The 26,108-nt window shown below is 37.6% G+C and overlaps 1 protein-coding gene and 2 long non-coding RNA genes across 3 annotated transcripts in view; 1 reads left to right on the top strand and 2 right to left on the bottom strand.

Annotated features, from left to right (window-relative positions):
- The window catches only part of LOC147580286 (uncharacterized), a 135,310-nt gene extending 125,546 nt beyond the window's left edge, over positions 1-9,764 (bottom strand). The window contains exons 1-2 of the long non-coding RNA XR_015252735.1: positions 9,494-9,764; positions 6,125-6,281 (exon numbers count right to left, since the gene is read on the bottom strand). This is a non-coding gene — a long non-coding RNA (uncharacterized LOC147580286). The remainder of the gene's footprint in view (positions 1-6,124; positions 6,282-9,493) is intronic.
- Positions 9,719-14,691, top strand: CB3H15orf61 (chromosome B3 C15orf61 homolog). The gene is made up of 2 exons (XM_086711028.1): positions 9,719-10,117; positions 14,467-14,691. Exons 1-2 carry the CDS (start codon positions 9,772-9,774, stop codon positions 14,592-14,594), a joined length of 474 nt encoding a protein of 157 aa, XP_086567154.1. The 5' UTR covers positions 9,719-9,771; the 3' UTR covers positions 14,595-14,691.
- On the bottom strand, positions 11,428-23,729 carry LOC147580288 (uncharacterized). Its single transcript, XR_015252736.1, has 2 exons — positions 23,467-23,729; positions 11,428-13,425 (listed from the first exon to the last, which is right to left on the bottom strand). It is a non-coding gene; the product is annotated as an uncharacterized LOC147580288 (long non-coding RNA).
- Positions 23,730-26,108: the final 2,379 nt, after the last annotated feature.

Raw genomic sequence — 26,108 nt, forward strand, 5'->3', positions numbered from 1 at the left:
ATTCTTATCCAATGCAATGTTAATAATGGCACAGAGGATGTTAATAATCCCCTATTGTTAGAGTGTGCATGGGCACTCTAATGCATTCTTCAAAATACATGTTAAGGTCAACGAGGTAAGATCATTATTAATAATATTAACAATGCCTTATATTCACAGGTACTTTATAGTGTACAAACTATTTTCATATCTCATTTGAGCCTTACAATAAACGCAAAGTAAACAGAGCAAAAACTCAAAAGAGGTTAAATAATTTCCCTAAAATAATAAAACCAGTAATAGGGAGTGCAGACTCAAGCCTAGGTCTATCTGTCTCTGCAGTCTAGGCTCCTCACTGGATCTCATCATCCGTGGTTGACCCTGTCATTTTACAGATGAGCAATCCATGCTTAGAGACGGGAGTAGTGATATGCCCAGAATCACATAGCTTCTTCAAGAAAGAATACAGATAGAGTAGAATCCAGGACTCCTGACTCCCCATCCAAAGCTCTCTCAACTACACTATCTCTCAACTACATGCTGGCTCAATAAATTAGAAAAAAAAAAATCCTAAATTGCTCCATAGTTAAATCAGCGAACAATACATGCTGTTATACTTCTCTGAAGATTACACAGTATATTTGCTTGGTGCTGAGAAGTGCCAACCTGATGACACTTGCAATCCTGAGCTTATTTGATGTGGTTGGGAAGCAAATGAGATTCCAGTGCCCCTGTTGCGCATAGGTGCTCAATGAGCATTTCCTGCATGGTGGGGAAGTGCCCTATATTTACAGTATTTGATCCAGTTTAACAGCAAGATCTAATGTTAACATTAGCCTTGTAAAAGTTTTCACCCTAGTTCACACAAAAACAAGATTCTGAGATTATGACTAGCAATTCTTCATGAGTTGATTTATCTGAATAAAACCTATAAGGTTTTGAACCATTAGGCATTCGATTTAGAAAAAAAAATCTTAGCATACAGAAGAATAAACTGAAAAATGGAACAGATTTGTTTCTTGTAATAATTATGAGCAATATCTCAAACTCAGCATCCTTAGACCATTGAGCTGTGTAGGATGAATGTGCTAATTAATCAATTACTACCCAACAATGTACCCTGTTTATTTACTGAAATGCACCAGAAACGTGTGCAGAACTGGTAATTATTAATCATCTTCAGTAACAAATATGACTCAAGTTCACCTTCATATAATTAATAGAGCATGTAGTTAGCTTTAACATCTTGCTTTATTAGAAATAGCAACAAGGAATTAAAACAAAAAAACAAGACAAAAAAACAAAAAACCTGAACCACACGTTGTGGTTCACTGAAATGGTGGCTTGGACTAAATGTGCCTATTATCCATAGCAGTGTTATTATTCAGACCCATCCAAATTATGGCCAGATGCAAAGTTTTTAAAGCTAAACTTTTTAATTTGAATAAAACATTAAGACTTACCAAGAAGTTATAAAAACAGTCCCCAAAAATTCCATATATGCTTTACTCAGGGCCCCTGAGGAAAACCCACTTTTTAGAGCTTGATAACTAGCTTAGAGTTGGGATCTTTGTGTATGGTGCCCAAACTTCTTAGCAAATTTAAAATTCTCAAGATATTTTAAAATATCTCAATTTTAAAGATTTTTTAAACTGTATTTTGAATACACACAGTAATAGTTGTTTTACATAAATTTTGCAAATGATCTAGTTTTAAAAGTCATTTTTTTTTAATCATGTAGGCTCCCAAATTTCCTTTGAAACAGATAGACTTCTAGGCTAGCAGGGCCATATTTTAGAACTACAATGCTATTTCTTAATTATGCAACATTTAAGGGATGTTCACTTGTGTCAGCAACATTTATAGCTGAGTCTGGCAACATGTAACTCTTTTTAACTATGTTCAAGACATGAGGTTTTGAGTATTGCCAATGAAGTTTCAAAACCCAGTTCTATTACCTATCAGCTCCGTGAGTGTAATTAACTATTTCAACTTCTCTAACTTCTGACATTCAGAATGAGACAATAGGTGCAAACTACATAGCAGGAAGAAACACTCATGAACTGGTAGATACTATTATGCTCCTATTATTACCCTCTGTGGCCACTTTTTCAGAGTTTTCTTGGATTGGGGCACCTGGGTAGCTCAGTCGGTTAAGCTTCAGACTTGATTTCGGCTCAGGTCATAATCTCACAGTTCGTGGGTTTGAGCCCCGCATCAGACCCTGTGCAGACAGTGCGGACCCTGCTTTGAATTCTCTCTCTCCCTCTCTCTCTGCCCCTCCCTTGCTCGTACTCTTTCTCTCTCTCAAAATAAATAAACTTAAAATTTTAATTATAAAAAAAGAGAAAGTTTTATTGGACTAACATTTAATGTAATTGTACGGAAAATTAAAAACTTATCCCATCTGAAATACCAGCAGAACATCACTTCAAAATCTAAACTGACAAATCATAAATCAGTGGGTGGACTACTGTATTTCTATTATCAAATGATTCAAGGCCCCTTTAAATGGAAAGCCCCCTTAGGGCATCTCAGTATTTGTTTATAGATCATTAACTACTTGACAGTGAGACTGGGGAGGGGGCGTAAAGACTTACAGCTAAAGTGCTAAAAGCCACTGTGGATTGAAGATCAGCAATAAAGCCACAACATCTTTGGAATTCAGTATGAAAATGCAATTTGTGCTACAAAAATGTCATATGCTTTCATGCCTGTATCTGTTAGTAAAACAAAGCTCACTTTACAAAGCTGGGAACATAACTATGACCCATATGACAAGGTAAATTTATTTGGCCATGTTTTCAAATGCTTCCCCAAACACTGACTACATAGGATTTGTAATATTGGAAACATGCCCATAAAATGGATTGTGTTATCTATTAGCATAAATCGCTATCTGGTTTCGAAAAGTCACCAATATGTCTCCTTGCCACCGGATTCTAGCATCCACAGCAGGAGAAGGAAATAGAAATGTTTTTCTAATGAAAAGTTCACAGAGTGTTGGAAGGTCAGAATTTTGATACTTGATTCTGATGTATGATCTTGGGTAAGTTTCTTACCTACTCTATAGTTTAATTTCTCTACCAAAATTAAAACTTTAATTAAATTCAAACCACTGACCCTACATATTATAATTATTTTCTCCATACACTAATTATATTCACTTTACTCACTTTTTTTTTTTTTTGGTCATTTTCTCAAGAAGTAGAGTACCAACCATATGCCAAGTTACTGTCCTAGGTGCTAGAATCAAAAGGTTAACAAAATAGGCATTAAGTCCCTGGTTTTAGGAAGTTTCCAGTGGGGGTAGAGCTTGAGAGTACTTCAGACAAAACGTGCAGTTTAGATGACATCTTTGTACCCTCTGTGTTCACAGTAACATGTTCTACCAGAGTAATGCTTCCTGCCACTCTTTGTAACAGCAGTCCTAGCTGCCAGCCAACTCCTTGGAGGCTTTCAGAACATCAATCAGTTAGTTCCACAGGACTCGATCTAGGTAAGAATACACAGTTTTTTCCTTTCCGAATGACTTCTGCTATAACTCAGTACTTCCACGAGGATAATTTTGCATAAAGCCAATGTATACTGTCCTTGCCAGGGCAGACACAAGGATACAAGAATGAAAAAAAAACAATACAGGAATGGAGCAGCAAGCAAAGTTTCCCACTAATGGGAGTGGGGAGAATTAATGAGTATTCATCCAGCTGTAGGGGTAACTCAAGCCACCTCCTCTGTTGCTGAGCTTGGCTTAGAGGGCACTGAGCCATTAAGCAGATTTTGGGTTCCTAGGAGAGCAGGGTCAGTGGCTCTTTGGGGGTATCTGTGTCTAAGTTCCAAAGCATGCTAGAATATGAATCAGGGCAGCATCATCTCCATAGTCCTTCTTTCCTTGAACCAAAAGTCCTCAAGCCTCAACCTGGAGTTTATAAATGAACTCCTAAATGTGAACATTTATATCTCTTTTTCATAATTCCTTTATCTTTTACCAACTGGCTGACATACATCCCCAGTGTCTTGCCTATAATTCTCTCTGCCCTAAGAATGCAGTGAATTAAAATCTGCATGCCTACCCTACTTCCTTTTAAATCACAACATTAGAAAAATATAAGTAAATCATAATCTCACAGCAAGGTTGTAAAAACAACATAAGAATAAATATTCTATATATGTATGAGGTCACATATATATATATGAGGTCTATATATGTTTGGGTCATGTCCACTATGTATGCTCTCTATATGTATTTCTTAATAAGCACTAACAATAGAATGTGTTAATATGTAATACCACCTGTAGAATTCATGATCTTTTTCAAGCTTTTTATCGAGGTATAATACACATACAGAAAAACGCACATACTATACATGTTCAGTTAGAATAATTTTCACAAACTGACTACACTCATTTAACTAGAATCCAGATCAATCACATGTTCATCAATCATAACAAATGTAGCACCCTAGTGGGGATATTGATAATAGGGGGAGGCCATGCATTTGGGGGGCAGAGGATACAGGAGAAATGTCTGTACTTCCCTCTTAAGTGTTCTGTGCACCTAAAATTACTCTAAAACATGTCTTAAAAGAATACAGAGATAAATAAAAGAACAGAGTAACCCCAACACCCAAGAAGTCCCCTCATAATCCTTCTACTCACTGCCCACCCTCCTAGACCTTCACCCCTGCTAAGGGTAAACACTCTTCTGCCTTCTAACAGCAAAGATGAATTCTGCCCAGTTTTTACACCTCATATGAATGAAAGCATATTATAAGTACTTTAGTGTCTGGCTTCTTTCACTCTTCCTTATGTTCATGAGATTCACACACGCTATGTGTGAACGGATTGTCATCGCTATATAGTATTCCATCAAGTGAATACGCCACAATTCGTTTATCTACTCTACTATTTACAGTCATTTGAGTAATTTTCAGGTTGAATATTGCACACATGAACAGTACTGCTATGAATATTCTACTACCTGTCTTTTGGAGAACATGTGCACGTAATTTGTTATGGACTGAATGTTTGCATCTCCTTGAAATTCATATGTTGAAGCCCTAATACCTAATGTGACACTATCTGGAGATAGGGTCCCTCAGGAAGTGATGAAAGTTAAATGAGGTCTTAAGTGTAGGACCCTCGTCTGATAGGGCTGGTGCTCTTATCAGAAGAGAAAGAGGCAGACAGCAGAACTAGTTCTCTATGCCATGGGAGGATATAGTAAGAAGGAGCTATAAGCCAGGAAGGGAACCCTCTCCAAGAAGAACCCAATCAGCCAGCACCCTGATCATGGATTTCCCAGTCTCTGGAACTGTGAAAAACAAATTTCTGTTGTTTACGCACCCAGTCTGTGGTATTTTGTCATGTATATGACAAATATATACACAAAATATATCCAAGATGGCCTGGCTGGGTCATAACATTGCATACAATATTACATATGCAGCTGTAATACATACTGCCAAAAAATTTGTCAGATTGGTTGCCAACCGTGTATAAACGCTCTAATTGCTGCATAGCCTCATCAACATTTAGTACTTTTCTACTTACCTACTTCAGCTACTTTGGTAGGTGGGTAATGGTATTGCAGTGTGGTTTTAATTTTCATTTTTTGGATGATTACTGAAATTAAGTACTTTTTCCCATCTGGATATTCTCCTTTGTGAAGAATACATTCAAATATTTTGTTCACTTTTCTATTGGACTGTCTTTTTCTAGAGATTTGTTCTAGATACCAAATGCTTTGTCTGATAGATGTATTGCAAATACTTCTCCCACTCTATGGATTACTTTTTGACTCTCTTAGTAATATTGTGCCTTTCAATGAACAGAATTCTTAATTTTAATATATTACAATTTATCAATTTTGAAGAACCAATTTTTAACATGTTCTGAACAACGGTAGCATCCTAGGTGCCTTTAAAGCAAAAACAAGAAGGCTAAATCCCTTCTTTCTAGAAGTAACATCATATCCATGCACATGCTAAATTCTGTGCACAGCATCAATCTTCATGGGTATTTTTAAGGGGTTCCTTCTCAGGGGTTTGCAATTTCTCCATGTTTTGTGTAAAACAAAATATTTATGTGTTTACTGCATTAATTCTTAATTATTGGACACAATGTTTTTTAAGCATTGACTTACGTTTTTGAGTGCCAACTTCCAAGCCCCTTTGTTTCATGGTCATTAAGAACTGGAACTAAGGGCACCTGGCTGGCTCAGTTGGTGGAGTGACTCTTGATCTCAGGATCGTGAGCTTGAGCCCCACGTTGGCTACGAAGATTACTTAAAATAATAAAACCTTTAAAAAAAATTTGGAACTGGTCTGAGTTGTGGATTTCTTGAGAAATTATCTATTTCAATTATGGAACCAGTACCGTGTAATCTTAAAAGTCAGAAGAGATAGCTAGAAGTCATGTCTCCCAGCTCTGTATCTTTAGGTTAAGATAATATTCCATTCAAACACCCTTGAATACCTTAGTGTGATACACCATCTATCTGGTTTCTTTGGAGTAATTTCCTACCGTAGAGTAGAAGAGAGAGAGATAGTCACGGAACCATGAATTAAGGAAACCCTCATCACTGATGAGGTTTTTCCAAGAGGGCGCCTTCCAGTAGAAATATTTCAGTTCCCTAGCTCTTTTCTCAAGCCCTAATGGGAGGATACAGTGAACCTAATCTAAATATGTGGTTCTCTTTATCAGTGGTTTTTACTTTATATATGCCACGAAACCTAGAATTTCTCAGACATATTTCAGGTTCCACAAATGTTTGATTCAAATTTCATTTTTTAAATAGATTTTTATACTGCCAAGAGATACAATGCCCAAATCTAACATATTGCAAACCACCCACACATTAATTAATTTGAGGTTAAGTCATCTTAGTGTAGATCTCAAAATTAATTTCCTCCTGCCATCTTTGTAACTGAAGCACATGTCCAAGATTTCAAGGTAAGTCATTTTAAAACCACTCTAATTTCTATTTACTTTTCTGGAGGGATCAGAATACTCTTAATAGTGTACAACCAAAACAAAAGAATAAGAAATAAACTGTCCTGAAGCTGCCTGTCATTGTCCTAACTGCTACTGTTGTCCACAACCCCCAACTTCAAAAATTTTTGAGCATAAAACAGCAGAGTCATGGCTTTAGTGGCAGACTGAAAAACTAGGGACTAGTTTCCCTTGGTTTTTGCCATCCACAGACTCCCTTGGTTCCTTCCCATTTTCTGAGCTTGGTTCTTCACACTTCCTATTTATTACTTTAGCTACCCAATTTCCTTCCTATAAATTCCTTGTCTGCTAAAAACAAAACAAAACAAACAAACAAACAAACAAAAAACCCCAAGACAACAAACCAGTCTCATTTTTAAAAATTTACCTATAAAGTTAATGTTAAAAATTTGAACTTCTAAATGTTTAATAATAAAACACAAGTTTTCATCTACTTTCTATGTTGGGGTTCTGTGACAGATTTTGTTTGAAAAAGACTCCAATGCTTTTTAAAATCTAATTTGAAAATCACAATACTGAATATCATCTCCCTGACTTGTCTTAGCCTCCCTTAGCCATTTCGGTTGCAAATTTACCTATAAAATTAAAATTTTATAAATTTACCTATAAAGTTAATGTTAAAAATTTGAACTTCTAAATGTGTAATAATAAAACACAAGTTTTCATCTACTTTCTATGTTGGGGTTCTGTGACAGATTTTGTTTGAAAAAGACTCCAATGCTTTTTAAAATCTAATTTGAAAATCACAATACTGAATATCATCTCCCTGACTTGTCTTAGCCTCCCTTAGCCATTTCTGTTGCAAATCTAACCACATCATGCCTCCACCTAAAATCTTTTTTTTAAAAATTTTTAATGTTTATTTTTTAATGTTTATTTATTTCTGAGACAGAGAGAGACAGAGCGTGAGTGGGGGAGGGGCAGTGAGAGAGGGGGACACAGAATCAGAAGCAGGCTCCAGGCTCTGAGCTGTCAGCACAGAGCCCGATGCGGGGCTCGAACTCACAAACCGTGAGATCATGACCTGAGCTGAAGTCGGTCCCTCAACCCACTGAGCCACGCAGGTGCCCCATTATTTATTTTTTAAAGAGAGAGAGAGAGAGAAAGCATGAGTGGTGGAGGGGCAGAGAGAAAGGGAGACACGTAATCCAAAGCATCCACCTAATATCTTTTTAAAAAACTTTTATCTAATAGGGAATCCTATAAGGTAAAGTTCAAATTATTTGCAGGACTACAAGGCCCCTCAAAATTTGGCACATGGTAGCAGGTGCTCAATGTTTGCTGAACAAATCAGTAAAAACTGGAAAATGTTGGGGTGCCTGGGTAGCTCAGTTGGTTGAGCGTCCAACTTCTGCTCAGGTCATGATCTCACAGTTTGTGAGTTGGAGCGCGGCATCAGGCTCTGTGCTGCTGGATCGGAGTCTGGAGCTTGTTTTGGATTCTGTGTCTCCCTCTCTGTCTGCCCCTCCCCCTGCTCCCACTCTGTCTCTGTCTCTGTCGAAAATAAATAAAACGTTAAAAAAAACTATTAAAAAACTGGAAAATGTAAAAACTAGCCACACTATCGTACATCCCAATAGTTGTCACATAGTGCTTATACATGATTCTTTTTTACATACAATGCTTTCCAGACACATCATCTTCTTTACGTATGGTTTCTCCAAAAAAGATGAGTTTAGGACAAACTGGAAGAAATATTTCTTTAGAAGCACGTGTTCATGGAGCACCTGGGTGGCTCAGCCGGTTAAGCATACCACTCTTGGTTTCAGCTCAGGTCAGGATCTCCTGGTCTCTGGGGTTCAGGCCCTCCCTTTGGGCTCCCACTGGCAGCATGGAGCCTGCTCGGGATTCTCTCTCTCCCTCTCTCTGCCTCTCCCTCACCCACGCTGTCTCTGTCTCTGCCAAAATAAATGAACTTAAAAAAAAATTTTTTTTTAAGCAGGTGTTTATAATACCTCAAGTAGCTGGGGAGTTTGAGAAAAGGTTTTCCTAAAGTAATAGATTGATAATGGGTGGCTGAGGATTATAAAGGTTTATAACTAAAAGGCTGGTTTGGCAGTCACCAAGCTTTAGTTGGGAAGGAGTGGGGGGGGGGGGGGGCATCTGGACAATGCACGGAGAGATGTGGGACGTTTTTAAAAATAAACTTTTTATTTTGAAATACGCGAAATAACACTGAACATGACAGCGAAGACCTAAATGTAAAAGTGCTTCCCGACTTCACCAGCCAGTGCAAATCTGGGGGCTTTTGGCCTTTAACTCGCGGTCACCTTCTCAAACATCTCCTCGACAATGCCATCTAAGAATCTCACTTGAGCCCAAAGCTTGGAAGAGAGATCTGGGTGTCAGTTCTGCCACTCACTAGGGTGGTTATTTGTTTTAAGCCTTAAATTTCCTCACACCCCTACCGATAAGCCCCCCAAGTCCCTTCCCCCCCCCCCCCCCCCCCGGGGCCCCAGGGTTGTTAACTACATGAGGTCACACGTGACGATTTAATTACCTCCTCTGCGCCGCTGACCCTTACTCCCAGCGCCGGTCACTGGGCCCGCCCCTCAAGCACCCTCCGCTCCTTCCGCGGGAGGCCGCAAGACCTTCGTGCGCACGCGCCACCGCGCCCCGGGGGGGCTCTTGTGCACTCGCGCGGCGCCCACTGGGCGTCCCCGCCGCTCGCCCCGGGGCGCGGGCGCGCGCCCGCGCCCGCTCTGACGGCTCCGCCCCCAGCGGCGCGCGCCCCACGGCGGCAGAGGGGCGGGGGCGGGGACGCGGGCGAGTCCGGCCATGGAACCCCTGCGGAGGGCCCACGAGGCTGCGCTCCGGCTGCTGCTGTGCCGGCCCTGGGCCTCGGGCGCCGCCTCCCGCCCGAAGCCCCGCGCCTCCGAGGTGCTGACGCGGCACCTGCTACAGCGGCGCCTGCCGCACTGGACCTCCTTCTGCGTGCCCTACAGCGCTGTCCTCAACGACCAGTTCGGCCTCTCGCACTTCAACTGGCCGGTGCAGGGCGCCAACTACCACGTCCTGCGTACCGGCTGCTTCCCTTTCATCAAGTACCACTGCTCCAAGGCCCCCTGGCAGGACCTGGCCGGGCAGGACCGGTTCTTCACGGCGCTCAAGGTCGTCAACCTGGGTGAGTGGCCTGGGTCGGTGAAACACGCCCCGCTGACAATGGGATCACTGTTTGCAAAGCACGCTGACAAACGTCGCTCAGAGGTCGAGACCCCGGCCCAAGGTCAGGCCACGTCAGCGCCGGGGAACCCTGCCTCGGCCCAGTGCAGGCTCTCCCGGGAGCACGCTCTCGGCACGTTGGGTTCGCCCCGCGCTGTTGGTTTTCCCGGACCCTGCCTCCGCGTCTCACCCACTCAGCAGCCTTCCAGGACTGGCCTTGGCCCTGGTCTTTTGTATTCCTACCTCCCCGCCCCCCTCCCCCACTCCCCAGTAGGTGCTTGTCGGGGCTCAGTAGTTGCTATTGAACCTTTCCCCGGAAAGCGGGGCTTTAGCCTAGGCCTGTGTCTAGGGATCACACTGCGTCACTGATGGGGAGGAGGCGTTCATTCTGTCCACACCTGCTGCAGCTCTTGACTGGGAGGATACTTAATTGGGCAGTCAGAAAGAGGGTGTAAGGAAACATCCACATTGGACAGTGGCTCTGAAATTGAGAAATGCCTTATTGCATGGCAGGATTCGTTCATGACCATCATTCTCTTGAGTGCATTCATTATTATAAAAACTGCAACTACTTTCTAAGTTTGATTTTCTCTATGTGAAATCCTACCAAGTGCGTTCTACTGAAAGCACTAACGGTTTTCACCAGTCATATCAGCTTCCTCAGGTGCTAGGCCTAAAAGATATTTAAAAGACTGTACGTCTTTAATATTTCTGTATTTTCATGGGAATATTCTAATTCTGAAAGTATTTACTCTCGCTGGATGTTTATTTTCTTTTGGCTACTGACAGAAGAGGCATGAACATTGACATGGGTATATCTTTTCTAGGTCAGTGAAAAATAGAGAGGCCTCAAGATGTTTTGTACCTATTAATAGGTAATATCATATTAATCCAGATTTTAGTAATTCAAAATCTGGACCTGGTAGCTGAACCATGTTACCCAACCAGTTTTTTTAAGCCGGAATTAAAGCTAAACCCCTGTGTATCTAAACTGGTATTATATAATCTAATAGCTCATTAAATTTAAACATGGTATTTATGTACTTTTGCTTATAATAACACATATGTCTCTCGTGGGATTTTTGAGCCATTGGTCTACTGGGACTGTCCTGGGTTCACTCCACCAAGAAGATTATTTAGCAATGTGTATACCTTTAAAAGTTTGTTTGTTGGCTGATGGACTATATAGAGCATGCCCACTAATTTTGAGGTTGATTCAAAGTTGAAGGGTGAGCACACTTAGAAGATTCAATTCAAAATTATTTGGAAAAGTTGGAGTGATGACTAGATTCAAGATGAGGTTTATTTTAGCATTTTCAGAATCAGAAGCCATCATTCTTCCCAGCTGGTAAGAGTTACAGGTTAGGAAAAGTATAATTGGAGGATTATAGGTAAACCATGAGCCAAATGCCTTTGAAAGAAAGTTTTCATTTAAAATTTAACACCTTAAGAACACCTTAACGGTTTGGAGCTTTCTTTTGCATATAGATACAAAGAAATCCAAAGAAAATTAGGATACACAGAACATTCTCACACAGAGAAGTGAAACCTTTTGAGGAAAGAAACAACAGTTGTAGTTTTTCTTTTTCTTTTTTTTATGTGGAAGAGAAGGCTGAAGAGTGATGTAATGGTCTTCTGGAAATTCTAAAAATCCTGCCTACGTGGGAATAAGAGTTTTAAGTTAAACAAAAAGGAAAACTTTCTGCTCATGCATGCTTTAATTCGAATTGGCTTTTACTGATACAGGGAATTTTTTCCTGCACTTTTCAAAGAATAGTGTATTCACCAATTTGGCAATGTTTATTTTGTATTTTTGTCTTACGGTAGAGAATTAGATAATAGATTCTTCCCTGTTCTGTGATGTACAAATTGCCCCTGTGGATCATCAAGTACATATTCTATTAATAAAAATACTTAGGATTTTATTCCTCTTATTCCCTTCTAAATTAATAATTATCAGAGTAATTCATTTTTCCATTTTGTAAATAATAAAGATTTCTCTTTTACCATTTGTTCTCTTTCTCCTCTGTCTTCCCTTCAGTGGAAGCTGACATTTTACTGATGGTTTATCAGTCTGGGTATCCTGCTGGGAAGTAGATTGAGATTTAAGAAAAGCAACTTACCATTGGAATGAATGGGTAATCGGAGACTTGCTAAGAAGTTCTAATTTTTTTTAAGTGCTTAATTTGACAGTGGTTTACCTACTGTTCAGCTGACTCAAAATGAATTATTATGCAAAGAACTGACTTTCATGTTCATTTTGATGTTATGTTTCAGTCTGGGAAAAATTTAATTTCTCACAGAATTTTATAGACTTTATAGCATATGTGCCATAAAATTATTTTTTTTATGTTTTAATTATGTCAGTGGCAAATCTTCTCATTTGGTGTATTAGCCTGACTGCATTAAATAGACTGCAGGAAAAAAGAAATAGAGAATTTTTGACTCCTGTATCACAACTCTATCCCCTATCAAACAAAATTATTGATAGTGTTTCCTAGCTGTTTCTTAGTGAGAGGTAATGTAGTTATTATTAAACTGGTAATCTTTGATCAGTTCTCCATTTTAGCTGAAAAAATATGGACCATTGATTTGTGTGGTTTTTAAAACGTGCCAATATTTTAACTGGAAACTGATAAGTACGATCAAACAAGATTTCAGTTTCACCAGCCACCCCTTAAATTTATGTCCTTAGCGTTGGTTTAAAAGGCATATCTTACATATAATTTACTGTCAGTATATTTTAAAAATTAATACTTGTTCCTAGAACCTGTTTTTTTTCTTTCTTACCCCATTGATTTTCAGCTTTAAAGTTGTGATGCCATATTTAATTTTTTATTTCAACTTATCTTTCTATTCTTCACTCATTTCTGCCTGTATGCTTCCCTAACCACACTCCACTTGCCTTTTTTTTTTCTGATAAAATTATTTATAAATAGCTTTATGATGCTAGTTTTTGTGGCTTTTTTGTGACATTCCCTTGAAGCATTTAGAGATTCTTTTGGGTATTACCAAGGCAAAGAAAGCAGTCAAAGATTTCATGGGCATTCCAGGGAACCCTGTGATAGTGACAAACTATGACCCAGTATATTCCTAAAAATAGAGAGGTGCCAGACTGAATGGGCATTTTTTTTCCTGTTCTCATTGCCAGATAGTGACGCTTCTCCTGATTAGTCTCTGGCATCACAGTGGTTGGAATGCAGCTTCAGGGAATAAGCACAAAGTAGTCCAGTGCACTTACTCAAAAAGAGCATAACGGCAGATATATTCCTGCAGAAAAATAAGAAAAAATTTAGCAATATGATTAGTCCTGAGCATGTGGTTTCCCTATTAGCTGGAAAGAGGGATTTTCCAAATGGACAGCTTGTCTTTTAAATTGTCTTTTTATGTCCAACTCCTACACGGTAACAATAAAATTAACACTGTGTCGAGCATACAATATTTGCTATTGATTCATATGCCTGTTGGTTTTATACATGTTTTTAATATGTCAGTAGTCATTGAATTTAAATAAGTGCCTTAAAAAAGATAGGAACTGTGAAAGTTTGTTTTGTGTCCACTGTAGTTTCATTTGCATGAGTGCTTAATCCATTATCTCTGGTTAGTAGTAGGCTTAGTTCCATGAATCACAAATGGCAGCTAGTCTCAAATAAAACAGCAAGATCTTATCAAATGGAAATACTCCAAAGAAGAAACATGTTGTTGGAATCTACTGAATACCTATTCCAAATAGGTTGAAACAAGGTTGTTTTCAAATCAGCTGTAAAAATACTAATGGGAGTATTTCTCATGGCTGTTATACTAAAATCTTCCTTAGAGTTACGTTTTGCCTTAGGTTTTGAAGACAGCTCTTTGACCCAGTTTCTTTTAAGTTGTACAAAAAATTACTTTAACCATCAGTGTTGCTGTTTAACTTAACTCACAGTAAAGTTGACCTAGTAATTTAAGCTCAAGGCCAATAATCAGGAGCATCTACAACGAAATGAATGAATATTGTTTATTTGCAAAAAGAATATAAAATTACTTCATAATTACTTGGAAGTAATGAATTAGTGCTTATAAAGTGCTTTGAATTAAAGTTTAAACCAGCCTTATCTATAGTTTTAAAGATCTCTAGGCTCACATAGTTCCACAAACAGATGAAACTGAGCTCTTAGATAATGAGTACATCTTCACTCATGTCTATATTTTTATAACTTTATAATTTGTTGACATTGCTGAAGAGTGCTTTGTGATTTGCACCATGACAAATATATTGATGCGTGATTAATAAGTATTGATGTTCATAAAAACATATCATTTGTTTTCTAGGTATTCCAACTTTATTGTATGGACTTGGCTCCTGGTTATTTGCTAGAGTCACAGAGACTGTGCACACCAGTTATGGACCAATAACAGTTTATTTTCTGAATAAAGAAGATGAAGGTGCCATGTACTGAAGGGTGAGCCTTGGAGAACATAAATATCGGTGGATTTTCTCTTGTGTGTATGTACAATATTTATTTTTGATCCTTTAAAATAAAACTTTTGCAAACACCTTTTTCTTTCTGTGGTGTCTGATTCTTTAAGATGAATCATTGCCCTTAAGAGGCAAAGCTTTTCATACATGGTTATATATTACATACTCAGTTTAGCCAATGGGAACTACAAATGCATGAGGCATACACCATTTTTTTTCCCCTAGAATTAGGTTAAATTACAGATAAAACATGATTACAACCTATATATATTCTATAGTTAGGTATTAACAATTTAAATCAACTCTGAAGAGAAAATAGAAACACCCATACAAAGAAGGACCGGAAAACCTTTTATATGACCCTGGAAAAAGAAGTAGGGGATTTTAGGATAAAGGTGGAGATAATATCATTGGCAAATCCAAAACTGATGAATTCTAATTGCAATCTGAAATCTAAACTCTTCGGCTGGCAGGATTTTAAATGGGAATGTTTTAAAGCCCTTGTGCCATTTACCTGGATGAGAGGTTCAGGTGTAATGTTGAAATTTCTTATCATCTAAACCTCCAATACCATACTACTTTGAAAAAAAAAATAATGACTCTGGTTAATGTAAATGTAGCAAGATGAATGAAATTAAGACTTATTAAAAGTTAAAATAGCACGCTGATAAAGCTGTAAGAACAATTAAGATCTACACAGACCCAGAAGAATGAATTTGGTGACTGTTTACAAAAGCAATTAGCTGAAATGGTACATATCCATACACTTATTGGTGATGGGAAATGGGCTGAAATTTTAAAGACCTGATGGCAGTTTTGTGTTAAGATTTTATTAAGTTAATTGCGTTTTTGAAAGCAAAGTCATTTAAAAAAATTTATCCTTGGGGATAGTTACAAAATACCCAGACGAATGGTAAATTTCAGAAATTTGGAGTAATTTAGGGAGAACTAAGTAGAACTATTTAATTTCTAAACCAATGGGTGTTTAAGATTTATGATCTCTCCCATAATTACAAACATACATTATATATCATTTTATGTTAATGTGTTGCTGATACTCTGCAAGTTTACACATTTTTGTAGCAAAATATTCTATACAATACAATCTAACCAACAACTGGGTGCTTACTTCTGGCAAATCAGTAGAGAAAGTGACTGGAAGTGACTTGAGGTGAAAATACCAGAATGAAGTAATACAAACTGACTTCGTTCAAGGTGGTCATTTTAAATGAGCTACCGAGAGCGAGCTGTTCTTCAAATATATGTAGCATTCACTTGTCTAAAAGCAATTCTAAATAACACTTTAATCAAAGAAGTACTTATGCCCATATATTTAGTCTAGAAGAATATACTTGACACTAGTTAAATGAATGGCTTACACGAAGAAGATAGTGTTACATTAGACTTCATTAATAATAAAACTGACTATTAGCATTTTGCAAGGAAGGCTAGAACTGATTTCCCCTGTAATGGGCAAAGTTAAATAACTATAGCTCATAAGTTTTAAGTCAAATACTGCTCATTCACTGCTGCTGGTCTTGTCAATACTTGCTGTAAAGGTTTGGTCCCAGCACAAGGCTGATAAAATGGTTTTTAATTACCAGACTATAAATACAGCTTTTCAGTAGAGTTGCACTTCTTTTCACACTGGCCTGTTTGATTTCTGATAATTTGTACTGCTGACTCTGCTTACCTGTTTTTCAATAGCTACAGTCAGTGTGACTTCTTGTCCATATGGTGATAGGTAAGTCTCCTTGGAGAAGATCTTTGACAAACTACCCTATTGATCTCTGTAATTCTCTGCTGCTTGCAGCATTAAATAGAGCCTTGATTTCTTGTCTCATGTGCTCACTGTGTAACAATTAAGCAAATGTAATATTTTCTTGTATTACATGAAAATCAATAGACCTCTTGCTCTCATGGAGTTGATCATAGTGAAGGATGAACTCAACGATGGCTAAGGGCATGGTTCAAATATTAAAATATCATTCACTGGATTTATTAAGTCTTATAGTGAACCTTTTAGTCTAAAAATGCTCCCCATTGAACAGTAATGGTTTTTCCTTTAAAGTGGAAAATACATGGAAGCACTGTGGCCGAAAAGGGATAAAGTATAAATGCTGGAAGTCAGGAAATTGATTCTATTTTTAGTATCAGTGCTGTATTACTTTTTGACCTCAAGCTAATAACTCTACTCCTTTGTCTTAAGTTTTTTCCACCTGTAATCTGAGAAGACCAAAACAAGAAGGCTTTCTACTTTAAAATGTATCATAAATATGCTCGTAAGCAAATGCCGGTTTTATTTCAGTAAAGGCTGTTTTTGTAATCCTCATTCTTCTGTTCCATATCTATTTGTATGTATGTAAAAGACTTCGTTAATCAAAGGATTTAAAAATAAGGTGAGAGGAAGAAAGGGGACACATTGAAGGCATTTTATGGGTGTGCACATGCTGATTACACCTGAGGTTGCAAGCAGGGTTCTGAGCTGACCCTGCTGCCCTTCGGGATATTAGGAATATTCTTAGTTGATGAAACAACCAAAAACAGCTTTTCTGCCAATACTTAACTTCCTTGATGGGATTCTGTCTCAAAAATCAAGCAAAACTATTTTTTAACGAAGATGTGTTTTTGGTATAAAATTTCGTAAATCTTCTATTGTTACTTCTATGCAAATCAATTAGCAAGTATTGGAAGAAATTTCCAGTCAGAATGTTTAGTTCCTGCATAAGCTGTGAACTACTGTAAAGATGCAGTAAGAATTGGGGGCATGAAAGAGGTTGCTAATATAAAAATCCCTAGTTTTTCAGCACTAATGTCTTAACATAGCCAATTGTACAGTTATTTCTTTTATCACACAAATTTGGTCACTAATATTTTGCTAATTGTTGACTTCAGTAAAAAATCAAAACAATTTTAATTATTAAAGGCCATATATATTTCTTTTAAAATGTACATTTTGTTTCTTATATTTATAGTCACTCAAAACTATAATCAAGAACATGTATAATGCTTCATGAAAATATCTCTTAATTTTGTTAAATGAGGAATGATGTTTAAATGAGTGGGGTGACCTACAGACAAAGATCTTGGTTTCATTTCATTTAAAAGCTAATGCAGATAACAGAAACCTTATCTAAAGCGGGTAGATCGGGTATCTCCTTTTTTTCAGCACTTACATTCAGACAGTAATGATGTTTGAGGGCATCTTAACCTAAACAAGTACTTAGCATTACATCTCACCTGGGTCAACAGTCTAGGGTATCAAAGTTAAACTGTGTTACTGTAAATTAATGGAAAATGTAACTGCACTTTGCCGAAAGATCAATGTCCAATAAAGGCTGCACAATCAAATCTTGTTGCAATGATTGAGGTCTTTAATTGCCTTTCAAAGATAAGGTGGTAATCAACACAGCTTTAACTGATTTTTTTTACTAGTTCAATTACATGCTAATGACTAGTGCCAAGTCAGAATCTTTAACTACTTATACTTATTAAATCTTATGTTAGTAATGAAAAATTACTTTCGCTACACAATCAATAGAACACAAATCTTAATTACTATATTTCACTTTTGTACTATTCTATGTACTTGACAAATGTTTCACAAGAGCTTTCCCAACAATAAGAAGTATTATTAGTAGTGACCATGGTCCACAGAGTATTTTTTTCAATATAAATTGGAGAAGAGATGCTGAGAAAATTTTTTTCTTTAAACGAAAATGTGGCTAAAATAGTTTCCGCTGACCCAAGTTTGGCCCTTCAGCTACTTTTGAGAACTCTGCTCTGCTAATTGAGAATACATTTAATTCAGCTGGGATAACATAAATGTAGATTGTTTTTAGTGTATTTCTAAAAGTTCAGTTAGTTTTCTAGTAAAGAAATTGATTTCATGTAGAGCCTGCTGTAAAATTCTCCTATTTGGGGAAAGGATAAGTTAGTAAAGGGAAATGAGAAATGAAAAAAAAAAAGATAAATTGGATTTCATCAAGATGAAAAATTCTTGTGCTTCAAAGGATACTATCAAAATGAAAACACAGCTGATGGTATGGGAGAAAATATTTGCAAATCACATATCTGATAGGGGACCTGTAGCTAGAATATATAAAGAACTCTTATAACTCAGCAACCCATTTGAAAAATGGATTTGAAGAGACATTTCTGCAAATAAGTTCTACAACTTTTGGCTACTAAGCACATGACAAGATATTCAACATTAACTGTTAGGGCAATGCAAATCAAAACCATAATGAGAGGGGCACCTGGGTGGCTCATTCAGTTGAACACCTGGCTCTTGATTTCAGCTCAGGTCATGATCTCACAGTTTGTGGCTTTGATCCCCATGTTGGGCTCTGCCCTATCAGCGTGAAGCCTGCTTGGGATTCTCTCTTTCTCTCTCTCTGCCCCCAAAGACAGATGATAACAAGTGTTGGCAAGGATGTGGAGAAACTGGAACCTTCATGCATTACTAGTGGGAATGTAAAATGATACAGCCACTTTGGAAAAGTTTGGCAGTTCCTCAAAATATTAAGCATGAAGTTACCATATGACCCAGCAATTCTATTGTGAGGTATATACTCTAGAGAACTGAAAACAAATGTTCACACAAAAACCTGTACACAAATGTTCGTAGCAGCATTGTTCATTCTAGCCAAAAAGTGGAAACTACACAAATAGCCACCAACTGAAGAATGAATACATAAAATGTGTCATATTCACATTATTATGGGAATAACTGGAATATTACTCAGTCAAAAAAGAGAATGATACACTGATAAACACCACAGCATTGATGGAGCTTGAAAACATTGTGCTAAGTGAAAGAAGCCAGTCATAAAGACCACCTATTACATGATGCCATTAATATGAAATGTCCACAACAAGCAAATCTACCGAGACAAAGAGGATTAGTGATTACCTAGGGATGGGGAGGTTGGGAGGAAATGGGCAGCGACTGTTAATGGGTATGGGGTTTCTTTTTGGGGTAATGAAACTGTTCTAAAACTGATTGTGGTAATGGTTGCATGAGCCCATGACTATACTCAAACCATGGAAATGTACACTTTAAATGGAAGACAGTGTGGCATGTGAATGATCTCTCAATAAAACTGTTAAAAATTTAGTAAAGCGGGGAGGGGAAATGGGCAGTTAGTATTTAATGGCAATATGGTTTCCATTTTGCAAGATGAAAAGAGGTCTAGAGATAGTACTGATGTTTGCACGATAATGTGAATGGTCATGTGACTAGATACTGCTGAACTGTATACTTCAACATGGTTAACATGGTAAACTTGGTGTTCTGTGGATTTTACCACAAATAAAAGTAATTTTTAAAATTTAGTAAAGGACTTAATATTACTATAATGGAATGTAACTGCATGATTTCTGTAGAAAATAACAGAGTTTAGAAACATGTTAGAGATTAAAAGAGGTAAAACATGCTAACATCATTTTATACTTTGCAGTCTTGGCATTTAAAAATTTTTAATTATGAAACCTACTTTTAATTAAGTAGATGAAATCTCATTTGGGATCATTTTTTGGTAGCATTAAGGATATACTTTTATATCCTTATTATATACTTTTATCCTGAAACTAACACAATGTTGTATGTTATTCTTCAGTATATACAGTATATATAGTATATACAGTGTATTTATACACACATGCATAAAGAAATGTGTTGTTTTAAAAAGATAAGACTGAAGATAAGACCAAAGAAAAGCACGTAAAATGTTAGTAAATGGAAATATCCTCTTTTAGATCCTAGTTGCTGGGTAAAGAATATTAGCTACTACTAGTATGAGGTGTTATATAGTATTGCTTATAGCTATTTTGGTTGCACTTATATCATTTTAAATACAGTTTATGAACATTGTACTACTCCATTATATTATTAATTTATCTTCAGTGATATTTATAGTATCAATTTAAAAGCAGTAAAACTTCATGAAAAGTAGCTTAAACACAAGGATTTTGATAAACAAAAGCTTCCAGTTTTTAAAAGCAAATCATGGAAGCTGTACTTCTTAAAGAAGATGTAAAGTTTTTGTATTGTTGTTGATGATAGAATTATGAACCTTATAAACTCAGTATTTTTTAGTTAACCTAAATACATAAATCTATTTGAATTCATCTTATGAAAAGAGATATGTCATTAGATATATGATCATTATATGCTTTAGTGATTCATGGACCTTGTTACATACATGCTTTGTAATGTATGAATTATTTAGTAAGAAAAATCACAATAATTTTGTTGTTACTCAAAAATTTATGGGTTGGCAGAAACAATTATGCAGCCCCTGAAGCTGGTATGTTAAGGTAACATCATTAACACTATGTAGTATGATTTTTTTAGTAGTTGCTTGACATAACCTTTACTGCGGCTGCTGGAATAGATCAGTAATTCTATAACAATCTGTCTGTAAACAGAACATTTAATTTATTAACCACAAGGTGATTCATTTTACTCTATTTTCATATAAGTGCATAATTTAAAATCAGATCTAAAAAGTGGTCTACCCAAACTCTAAAGGAAGAATATAAAAACATACAAAATGAAAATTAATACTCTCATAGGTTAAAATTTTTAACTCCATTTAATAAAAGTGGATATTTTCATTTCAAAAAATGTATATGTTTAAGAATTGAATGAAAGTCCACGAAGATATGAGATTATCCTGTAACCTTTTTTTCTTTCTCTCTTTTAAAATTCATCCATATTAAGTAGGCTCCACACCCAATGTGGGGCTTGAACTCACATCTCTGAGATCAAGAGTCACAGGCTCTACCGACTGGACCAGCCAGCACCCACCCCTCTTATAGCCTTTTTTTATTACATATGATATTAACGCCCCTGCTGTGAGATGAAACCAAAATTTTAGTTTTTTATGCTTTCAAATTTCCAACATTAAAAGATGAAGAAACCAAGAATTTTAAAGTTTGGATAAAAATCTAAACAGTGTCACCTAATTTTACATTACATTTAAAAATCAAAATTCGGGGCTCCTGGGTGACTCAGTCAGTTGAGTGGCCGACTTCGGCTCAGGTCATGATCTCATGGTTCGTGGGTTTGAGCCCTGCGTTGGGCTCTGTGCTGACTGCTTGGAGCCTGGAACCTGCTTCGAGTTCTGTGTCTCCCTCTCTCTGTTCCTCCCCCACTCATGCTCTATGTCTCTCTCTCTCAAAAATGAATAAACATTAAAAAAATAAATAAGGCTCTTTGTGGAATGAATGTGTGATGATTCAAAATTAAAAAGAAAACGTGTCTTCATCTTTAAGAGTTTTCAGAAAAGGATACTTTAACTAGAGATCCTATGGATTATTTACAAGAACAGCAACAAGTTTTGAAATACTTCACATGTCATGAATTAACTTACACTCTTATGGATTCTGAAAAAATAAAAGACTGGAATCTTGTTGCATTATCCTTTTGAGGCATTTCATACTGTTTTCTCATACAGAAATGTTGCTATTTTATTTTATTATTTAGTTTTCTTAAATGTTTCTTTTATTCTTTTTTTTAAATGTTTATTTACTCTTGAGACAATGCGAGAGACAGAGTGCAAGCAGCAGAGGGACAGACAGAGGGAGGCACAGAATCTGAAGTGGGCTCCAGGCTCTGAGCCATTAGCCCAGAGCCCCATGCGGGGCTCAAACTCACGAACCAAACTGTGAGATCATGACCTGAGCCAAAGTCAGACGCTTAACCGGCTGAGCCACTCAGGTGCTCCTCTTTTATACTTTGAGAGAGAGAGAGCACAAACAGGGGAGGGTCAGAGAGAAGATAGGGAGACACAGAATCCAATCCAAAGCAGGCTCCAGTCTCTGAGCTGTCAGCACAGAGCCCGATGCAGGGTTCAAACCCACAAAATGTGGGATCATGAACTGAGCCATTTTTTTTTTTTCAACGTTTATTTATTTTTGGGACATAGAGAGACAGAGCATGAACGGGCGAGGGGCAGAGAGAGAGGGAGACACAGAATCGGAAACAGGCTCCAGGCTCCTAGCCATCAGCCCAGAGCCTGACGCGGGGCTCGAACTCACGGACCGTGAGATCGTGACCTGGTTGAAGTCGGACGCTTAACCGACTGCGCCACCCAGGCGCCCCTGAGCCATTTTTTTATTACAGTAGCCTTTTTTATTACGTAAAAAAGCCATCCAGTCGCCTCAAGAAATGTTGCTATTTTAAAGTCAAACGGAATGACATGTAGAAGTAAATGAAGTAAAACATTAAACAGAGAGTACTAGGATCAGTTAGACTTACTCACTTTAAACAGAACTAGAAATAATATGTTAGTAACTAGAAGACAAGAATGTTTTAATTGAGTTGGCCAAACATGGAATAGGTTCCCTCTTGAGGCAGTGAGTCTGTTGTTGGATATGTTCGGAGAGGCTGCATGACCATTCCTTAGGTAGACATGGAGAGAATTCTTGAATTGTGCAGAAGACTACATTGGTGATTTTGTCAGTTTCCTTTAACCCTGAAATTTTATTATCATTCTTGCATGCATGCCTATTTCTGATTCCAAATCATGCTATTTAGTTTGTTTTTTATTGCTGTTCTACTATATGTGTAATACAAAGAACCTTGTTTTAAAGATAAAATATATGGTTTAAGTTCTTGTACCAATACCAGTTAAATGACTGAGAAAAATTACAGCTTTCTAAATCTTAGTGTCTTCATGTACAGAAGGAGGAGTTTAACTAATACTTACATAGTATTTATTTGTGCCAAGTCCTAGACTAAGCACTCTATACATACTAACTCACTTAATCCTCTCTTAACAGCCCAGTGAGTTTGGCACTGTTCTTATGCCTATTTTTTAGCTGTAGAAATCACAAAGTCTTACCCAAGGTCACACATAGTGAGTGTTCCTCCAGTCCTTGCAATCTGTCTATGGAGTCCGTGGTCATAACCTACAATGCATAGACAATTTTGTCACATTATGGATGTGGAAGTATTTGCAAGCTATAAAGTGCCACAAAAATGTGAGATATATTTTGTTAATACAAACAAAATAATACAGATATGTTTAAACAATGAAAAGAAGGAAGTAATAAAGCTTAAGTGATTTGTAGGGACAGCAGCCTACTTTATCTAAAAGAAAATATATTGCGCAGAAATTCAATCTAATGACATTAAAAAAATTTTTTTTAATGTTTATTTGTTTTTGAGAGAGAGATTGAGAGCACACAAGCAGGGGGAGGGCAAAGAAGGAGACAGAATCTGAAGCAAGCTCCAGGGTCTGAGCTGTCAGCACAGCTCCCCATGCGGGGTTCGGACTCACAAACTGCGAGATCATGACCTGAGACAAAGTTAGATGCTTAACTGACTGAGCCATTCAGGCACCCCAACATTTGAAAATTTTTTAAATATTTATTTATTTTGAGAGAGAGAGAGCGTGCGCACAGGCACGCACACAAGTGGGGGAGGGGCAGAGGGAAGGAGGGACAGAATCCCAAGCAGGCTCCACACCGTCAGCTCAGAGCCTCACAAACTGTGAGATCATTAAATTAATGAATTAATTCATTTTAGAGCATCTAAAATCCGTAGCATCTGGCACATACTAGGTGCTCTGTGACTGTTAACTGTTGTTTCTGCTTCTGGGCGAGTGCTGGACTTGTCTCACTGTTCTTTTTTTCCTTCCTGCCAAAACAGGAGAGAATAAACTTCCCTGTCACGCTTTTAGGGTTTTATCTGTGCTCGTTTTTGTTCATGCCTCTTCATGTTCTTTTTTTTTTTTACAAACTAAAGGATATTAGGCAACATGAAGAAAATGTTCATGGTTTAGTTGTTGTTGCTACTGTAAATTATATAATTATATCCTCTTGCAAGTAATATTCCCAAGACACGATTGCTGGTGTGTTTAGATTTACAGAAAAATTGCAAAGGTAGTACAGAGTTCCTTATAAACCCTCATCCCGATTTCTCTGATATTAGCACCTCATGTAACTTAGTTGCCAAAAGATATCAACACTGGTTCATTATTGCCAACTGAACTGCAGATTCTGTGCAGATTTCACCAGCTTTTCATTACTGTTCTTTTCTTGTTGCAGGATTCCATTGAGGGTCTCAGACTGCATTCGGTCATCATGTCTTCTTAGTCTTCTCAGGTCTGTGAACAGTTTGTTTTTTATGACCTTGACAGTTTTAAGGAGTACTTGTCAGGTATTATGTAGACTGTCCCTCAATTTCGGTTTGTCCGATGTTTTTCTTATGATTAGATTGGGGTCATGAGTTTGAGGGAGAAGAGCGCCTTTCTTACTGCATCATATTAGACAGCACATGATCCCAACATGACTTATTACTGGGGATGTTAACCTTGACCGCTTGGTTAGGATGGTGTCTGCTAGGTTTCTCCACCGTAAAGTTACTGTTTTCATCCTCTATTTTCATCGTGTTCTTTTAAATCAAAATTAATCAACAAATATTTGAGCTTTATACATAAGGGCCCACAGTAGGCCCTGAAGGAGGTAAGTGGAATTCTTGAACACAGGAGGCAATCAATATTTGCTATAAAATCTGTAGTTCTTTGGGAGTCTATAATGATTGTTGTCGCAGTCTTGATGGTGGAAAAGCAAAGGAGCAAGTGAGGCTCAAGACAGGCAGGAGGTGCACAGGGCAGTTGCATTCTTATTTCTTCAGTCCACTCTGCCTTCAGAATCCATTCATTCACTCAACAGCTATTATTCAAGTGCCTGCTATGTGCCAGGTACTATTTTAGGTACTAGGGGCATGGCAGTGAATAAAAAAAACACATATAGTTCCCTCCCCTCATTAAGTTATAGTTTATTGGGGAGACAGGCAAATGAGTAAAACCTGTGACATGTTAGATACGTGCTAGGAGAAAAATAAACTGGCTTGTATCTATGAATGGAGTGTTTTGGGGGCTGGTTTGTAATTGCCATAGTGTGTGCTAAAGGAAGGCTACAATTAGAAGGTAACGTTTAAGTCAAGACCAGCAGAATGTGCTTTTCCAGGCATGGTGTCCACAAGCACTTACCGCGGTCCAGCATTAGGGGCGCCTGTGTGGCTCAGTTGGTTAAGCATCCGACTCTTGGTTTCCGCTCAGGTCGTGATCTTATGATCTCACTGTTGGGTTCATGAGCTCAAGCTTCGCATCAGGCTCTCTGCTGTCAGCACAGAGCCCACTTCAGATCCTCTGCCTTGCTCTCTCTCTGCCTTTCCCTTGCTTGTGCTCTTTCGCTGTCTCTCTCAAAATAAATAAACTTAAAAGAAAAAAAAAAAAAAAGAATGGTCCAGCAATAGAATTCTAAAACTAGGATTACTGTATGACCCAGCAATTCCACTTTGGGGTATATCTCCATCCAGAAGAATTGAAAGTACAAATTGGGTTGGTTTTCCCCATAGTACTATGAATTAAAAAGCTGTTTTAACAAATAATAGGTTCATAGAAAATCTCCAGTTTTGTGGTCTATATTCTCAAATAATAGGAAATGAACTTTCAATAAAAAAGTACATGGGTACCTT

The sequence above is a fragment of the Puma concolor genome, chromosome B3 (genome assembly GCF_028749965.1).
Source record: "Puma concolor isolate L17-30 chromosome B3, mPumCon1.1.hap2, whole genome shotgun sequence".
In the NCBI taxonomy this organism is placed as follows: domain Eukaryota; kingdom Metazoa; phylum Chordata; class Mammalia; order Carnivora; family Felidae; genus Puma; species Puma concolor.